Source organism: Cavia porcellus, unplaced genomic scaffold (assembly GCF_034190915.1).
Source record: "Cavia porcellus strain 051 isolate PalLab524CR breed Dunkin Hartley unplaced genomic scaffold, mCavPor4.1 scaffold_23, whole genome shotgun sequence".
Lineage (NCBI taxonomy): Eukaryota > Metazoa > Chordata > Mammalia > Rodentia > Caviidae > Cavia > Cavia porcellus.
In genome coordinates, this window is record NW_026947506.1 from 60,498,358 (window position 1) to 60,505,899 (window position 7,542).

Sequence of the window (7,542 nt, forward strand, 5' to 3'; positions counted from 1 at the left end):
TCATGTACATAGTATTTTCTTTTTTTATAGATAGTATTTTAAAAGAAGTCATCTGTTTCTGATTAGGAAAGATTTTAAAAGATGCACGGATTAGACAAAAGAGTGGATTTCTTAGTTGAATGTACAGGGCTAATTGCTTTTGAAAAGGCATAAGGGCACTTTAGGGTCCGGTAGTACCAATGATATGGTTTGAATTCCAAGCCAAGATTTGTTTTGTTAAAATTCTGTGAATGTGCATGAGAAACATTACTGTGCCTTTAATTTACAAAGATCTGATGACAGTTTGACTACTGTCCCATACTTAGTAGTGGAATTTTCACACTGTTTATTTTCACATCAGTTTTATGTATGTAAGGCACTGTATCCATTACTTTGAACATTGTCATTGCACAGTTTTCAGGAAGTAGCAGTTTATTGTGTGCCCACCACAGTTTTCTATAGTATACTGCTTGCTCTTTCTGCTAATAGTAAACATCATGTGTTGCCATTTTATCCAATAGACATTTATGTTACTAGAAAGTAAGCTGATAAGAACTGTATGAATACTCTACTGTCTATTAACTATTTCCAAGGGCCAAAAGGGACACTAATCGTATCACATTGCTCTTCTTTCACTATCATGATTGTGTAACTACCAGAGATAAAGCAAATCATTCGGGACCATAAACACACACACACAGACACACACAGACACACACGCCTGCGTACATACAACTTAAAACAGATGTCAAGAAAATGCAAACTTTGAGTAACGTGAAACTTATACAAATGCTTTAAAGATTTTAAGAAATATATACAAATATTTCAAACTATAACTAGAGATTATGATTAAAACTCTTTTGGAATATCCACCAATTTCATATTACGAGTTTAAAATTTAAACTTCACAGCACAGTGGTTTGTTATAGGTGAAATACAGTTTTAAAAATTTAACTCAAGTCTACATGTGAACATCTGTGAGAGAAATAAATCCATAAGACATTACTGATATGTAATATTGCTTTTGTTAATGTCTGAGATACTATCAATGGAGACATCCATCTCAATTGAAGAACTATTAAAAACAGAAAGTCGCACACGTGACTTGGAATATATGAAATGCACTACTAAAATATTAAAATTATGCACCTTTGTCTTGCCATATTTGACTTTATTCTCTTCCAGAAATTAAAAGTAATAAGAGCTAAGGAGTAATAAAACTGGAAACTGTCAAGAATTAATGTTTCTCATCAAAATAATAAAGAGAAAAAACAATGATCAACAGTGCAGGAATAAAGCAGAGCTAGAAAAAGACACTGATTTCAATAAATACCATTTAAATAGAAGATATTCACAGTTTCTGTGCCAACTGCTGTGTACTTGCTGATTTGAAGCTTACAGCATTTACCCAGTTGGATCTATTAATCTTGTTTTTTCTTTTGGTACCCTGGTTTGAACTCATGACCATGTGCTTGCAAGGCACGTGCTTATACCACTGAGATAAATCGCTGGCCAGTCCTATATTCTTTTGCTATGAATTATATTAGTTTTAAGATCCAAAACACAACCATTGTAGATTCATAATTTCTATGCAGCATGTTGGTTTTGTTGGCATCCACATTGCACTGCCTGGAGCTGGTTGTGCTGATCAGAGGGTACATCACAGGAAGCAGCGCTCCTGCATACTGCTGCTCAGTGCTCACTCCCACCTGACTTCTCTGTTGTAGTTTCTGCTGATCTACACTCTGAATCAGCTTCTCCATCCATTTTCAGTCCTTCCCTAACTGTTTAATCCTCAGTCCGTGTTTTACGGATTGGGACTGAGATGTGACATTCGTATATTGTATTAATCCTCTTTCTACTTATGTATTACTTAGGAATGCTTTGCTGAATTTCTTTGAATTGTTGTAAATTATCACTTCTTTATTATTACATCACTAGCTTAAATATTTTAATACTCTGGGAGTTGGATGAGAAAACAAGGTAGCTTTAAGGCAACACGTATGTCATATTTTAAAGTCCATTTCTACACATCTTATATCTGAAATTTACAGGTAGTTTGCTATTTTTCTTTAAAAGAGAGCTTCCTCTATAGTATATAAAGTTATAATGAAATATTTCAAGGAAAAAGACACGCTATGGTAACTACTATTAAGTCGGGTTATTTGATGGTGAAGCAGTTGGTTGCTGACACAGTCATGGTTTGACCTGTATTGTTATGTTGTTATGTCCTCTTTTATCTCAATCTCTCCCTTATTCATTGAAAAATTAGTTAGTTATTTTGTATGATTTTTTTAAATTATGAGGATAAGTTAAAATTAGCAGGATGTATAATAGTAACTTTATTGATTTTCTATTAACTGGATTTGAAGTCCTGCAATACTGCCACTATCTTGTTTTGACTGATTAGACTCTGCTCCGTTCTGTCTGATAGTATCCTTTGAGGGTATAGGCAACTACTTTGAAGGGAATAAGATTCACTAAGATGCCGATTCTGCTCTCACTACTATCTCCTTTGGAAGTCCTGTAATGTTTACAATGTTTAAGTTTTATTGTTCTTGTTCTCTACTGCTTTGTTCAACTTTATAATGCCTAAGAAGATAGACAATTTTTTTCAGGAAACAAGAGGCATTATGGTAACTATTGCTGGTAACTTTGTACTCTGTTTTTACATCATGTACTACGTCTATCCTTGGTTTTGACTGACAGCTTTGTCTTGCCATATTTGACTTTATTCTCTTCCAAAAAATAAAAGTAATAAGAGCTAAGGAGTAATAAAACCCAAAATGTTAAATTTTGTTGTAAAAAGAGAGGGGAAAAAAAGTGCTCTAAAGTATACAACTGCAAGTGTGTTTAGGAATGTTAAATAGTTGACCATATTAATGTTTTTGGTTGAATCATTGAACACAACTGTTTGCAGTCTCTCTGTTTGAATGTCCACTTTGTATGCTTTGACTGTGACTTGAGCAACTATCTCTAACATGATAATGTGTAATCTGCTAACTGGTGATTTCGTATTTTGATTTGTAGTTCTGTATTACTTGTAAACTTATACCACTTTTTTGTTTGTGTTTTCTCTTTTCCTTTTAAATAAACAAAATAATTATTTGTATAACAACAACAACAACAAAAAAGAGAGCTTCCTATGCCAATAATCTTCCTGTGGTTTCCTGTGACAACTAAAGTCCATAATAGTCTTTGTCAAACCCCATTAGGCATACAAAGACTTTGACCCACAAGTTCTTCTTGTGATGTCGTTTGCTGTCCTGAAGCTGCCTTCATGTTTTACGTCTTGGTCTACTGAATTTGTTCCCATTTAAGGATATCAAAAAAGAGGGCGCTATCCCTCTGCATGGAAGCATTGCCCAACTCAGGTCATTCTCACACTTAGGGCTGCTTAGACATCATTTAAATAAAATAGGCATCTTCCATTGCCCTGGTAAAAGTGGCCTCCCACCACAACTACTATCCAATTTCACTTTGTCTCCTCACCTTGCCACCTGACTTTTAAATTATACAAATACTGTCTACCCTTGTCCCCTCTAGACTATAAGGATCAGGGTTAAGATGGGGCTGTCTGTACAGCACTATCTGCTCTGTACTGAACATTGATAGGTTCTTCAATAGACATTTATTTCAGTGTCCTCAAAACTAGGTATTTTTTCCAAGCTTTACCATTTCTTCTAAGATTTCTTCTAATGCTGTTTCTTGCTTTGTCACTTAAGATCATTAAGTTGTAGGTGTCTTAGAATATAGCTATTCAGATGTAGGTGTGAAATAGGCCATAAAGAATGACAAGTGTCCAGAAGAGTGATTCTAATGCTGATGAAAACATGAAAGTTAACTTTATTTTGTCATGGGAATATTTAATACTGAAATGCTTTCCCTACAAAATAATTCATCCTATAGACTCAAATTATAAGACAAAATATACCATTTGAATTTTATAATAAGACAGTATAAGTCATGATTAACCAAAATATTTTTATCTGTGTCCCCAGAAACTAACATTTAATGGAATTGTACGTGATTACATTTTAAAGGTTTGCCAAATCATAAGGTATCTGTGAATACGTGATAGTTCAACCTAACTTGCTAAATGTAAAGTAATACAAAGATGATTTTGCGTATAGCTGAGATCTACACTAGGTTCTTAAATGACTTGAAGAAATGTTATTCTCAAATAATTGACAAGAGAACAAAAAAAAACCCATCCATAAAACTGTTCACTTTAATTAAAAAAAATTTAAGTCGGCATTTTAAACTTTAACAGGGAAATTGATATGAAATTACCTGAAATAATGACAAAAAGCAGATTTTCAATGTACCTATCTTTTACATTTGTTATCGGACCTGGTGCTGTTCCTATCTATGCAAACTGAAGTCAAATAACCAGGATTTTGGTCACTGTACTCAGTGCCAAAACACTACCCTTCTTGCACTTCTGAGGATCCAGCTGTGCTCTCTGCATGCTACAGAAGTGCCTTAGTGAGCCATTTCCCTGACCCTAAGCATTCAGTTATAAAAGACAAATAGAAAGGAAAATTTAATAAATACAATACAACAGGCTTTATGCTCAAAGTATTTTTCAGTATTTCAGACTCAGTGCTGCTTATCATTCTCCTACCCTCCCCTGCCCTCTTGCCAGCTTCCCCTAATATTCAGAGCATTCTCACCTTCAACTGAGTTCCTAGAACAAGCGCTTTGACTTCAGAAGAGAATTTAGGCTATTGTTTTAAACTTTACTTTTGTTCTTATCCATTAAAATGAATGTACACAAATGACACAGAAAGGTAACTGTTGCCTCTGAGTTTTGCAAAATCTAAATGAAACTAAGTACGATGAGAGTAAGGTCTAAGAGACAGGTCTACATTATGAATACAATATAAGATGCATTCTGAAAAGTTTTCTTTTCCCTGCAAAGATTGAATTTGGCATCTGTACCATATCCATGTCTATCTGAAGTAGGAGGTAGCTAGAAGCACTCAGTCATTTCCTAACTTTGTTTCTTAATCTGCAATACAGAGAATGTACAGAGTTTTCTTTGTATTAGGAAGGGTCAAGTGCGATGTATAACGCAGAAGAACATGTAAATCATGAAGAACTATACAAAGGTCCTATTTATGCTCTTCCTTTTTTTTTTTAGTACATATTTGCAATACATTACATTTTAACTTTTTTGGTAAAATCAGTCATAGTGTTACTTTATACCATCAAGTACAGTGTAAGTTTTCATAAATACTTATGTGCTTTGCATTTAAAGGTGTAACTTGTACACGTATTCATCCTTTAATGAGTGTTATAGTTCCAAAATGTTACAAAGGCATGTATATTGGGCTTACTTAGTCTTCTGTTTTTCTTTTGTGTTGTTTGAGACAGGGTCTCATGCTATGCAGTTAAAGCTGGCCTTGAGTTCACTTTGTAGCCCAGGCTGATCTGGAACTCGCATGGATCCTCCTGCCTCAGCCTGCTGAGTATTGGGATTACAGGCATGAGCCACCATGCCCGACTTTGGGCATACTTAGTCTTAACAAAGTAACTAAGAGTCCAACTAAAGTTAAAATGAAGAACAAACTATGAGACATTTCCTATATAGTAATGAAATAAACTCTGCCATTTGGGACTCATATCTTTCTGATACAATTTTTTCCACTTCAAAGACTTAGTGTTACCCTCTAAGTAGAGCTGTCTTTGATGAGCATGTAGGATGATTCCAAGGTGAAGTCCAGCCTGGGGAACTTAGTGATATAGAGAGATCTTGTCCCAAAATACACTTGTTTTAAAACAATACAGGGTTAGGGTTAGAGCAAGTCACAAATGCTTTGGTTTAAATTCCTAGCACTTGAAAAAGGAAAAATAAACAAGGACAGTCTTCATTAGGGAACCAACTTGTAACTCACAATTATTTTTACCAACATTGATCATTTTAAAATTCTTGGGGGTAAAAATCAAAGATTTCATCTCTTTCCTCTAGCAGAATCCTTTCACTTCGACAGTCTTAGCAGTTGTGAAGTATTGTACTGGCAGGTGTGGCAGGAAAGGAGAAGGGATAAGGAGTAACTGACATTCCAGAGCTGGCAGGGTGTGATACATTAATTCCTAAGGCTTTAATTTCCTAACTAAACCCCAAGTTCATGTTTTGTCTCAAAATTTTGGAGCAACATCTCATGACCTGATGAGTGTTAGTTATTTAAAGTTCCCTTACATCAATTTTTTTTCTGGACTCAAATTACAGTTGGAAGGATGAAACAGCTTCTATAGACCTAATGTCAGGGTATCATGTAAACCCCTATGACAACTTCTGCTTGAATTTCCACAGGAAATCCTCAAGTGTTTGGGTCTGAACTGCTAGAGTATCCTTGCCTTCACTGGTGTAAGCAAAGTAAGAATCAGATCTTACTTGTCTCATTAACATTGGTAGCAATCTAGGTAAGGATAGGTAAATGTAAACATATCTTGACTCTAAGAAAAGGGAATAAATATACTAAAAAGTCCTAATAAAGTGCCACAGGACAAGAGAGAGTGCTACTAACAGAAAGGGTCCATAATAGGATTGAGGAGTGAGTAGGGCCAAGAACTTGGTTGATAGGGGATGGAAAGACAGTGGCCTCACAGGACAGGACAGAAATAAGTGTAGGAAAGCAAGGCACGGTCGGAGTGAAATCCTTGCCATCAGTGCCCAGCCCCAATAAAGCGAACTCTTGAAAGAAAGTGTTCAAAGCCACCAAGGGTGTGAAGCTTCACCTAAGGCCAGACAGTGTCCCCACGTCTGCCGCTGCCTACCTTTGGGCATCTTCCAGTAATGGATATACTCCCGGTGGTTGCCATCCCTGGCTCCCTTTGTAAACTTCTTGTTCTTCCGGGGAGCAGTTACTTGTGCCCCCGCATCTCCATAGACCTCAGAGTCGCAGTCTGACTCCACTGACCCTTTGCGTTTATGCTGGCCACAATTGGGGGCCACGCAACAGGTCAGAATGTTCCCCATAGGGTGTCACTGCACCTTTACTCAGCCCCCAATTGACCAGCTCAACAATGCAGAGAAGGGCTCTCCTGCTGTCCCTTCACTTTCGTCTCTGTCCAGCAGGCAGGCCCCACCCTTGACCACCTTTTCCCAACACCGCTAAGATGATTCGTCCTCCGTCATCCAGAAAGGGTAGAGATCCCAAACGTGCTGAGAAGCAAAGCCACTGCCAGAGTTTAGGTCAGTGCTTTCCTTCCTTCAGCCACCTCCTACTAACTGAAAGCACCTGGCTGGCACCAGCCAACTGGAATGCATTCTGTGGTTACCTGGTTACCAGCAGCCAATCACAACTCGGGTTCCATCCACACACCCGCCCAACTGTCACCCAGAACTTGAATCAAAACACACTGCCCCACCTGGGATGCTCAGTCTTTCACACACAGGGTTTAGGATGCCTGTTCCCATTTTTCAGGAGATGGCTTTTCTAACTTTACTGGTGCTCCAGAGTAAAAGAATTTATAGAAGGCACCAGTTAGTGACTAGTTCCATAGGCAACTCAGCCTCCCTGAGTGGTACAGCTTTTATTTTCTCATGGAACGTAG

General features: G+C 37.1%; 1 protein-coding gene across 1 annotated transcript in view; it reads right to left on the reverse strand.

Moving 5' to 3' along the window:
• The window catches only part of LOC134472298 (cyclin-Y-like protein 1), a 31,834-nt gene extending 24,870 nt beyond the window's left edge, over positions 1-6,964 (reverse strand). Inside the window, exon 1 of the mRNA XM_063233626.1 lies at positions 6,763-6,964. Within this exon, the coding sequence (XP_063089696.1) occupies positions 6,763-6,964 (202 nt within the window). The remainder of the gene's footprint in view (positions 1-6,762) is intronic.
• Between the last annotated feature and the right edge of the window lie 578 nt (positions 6,965-7,542).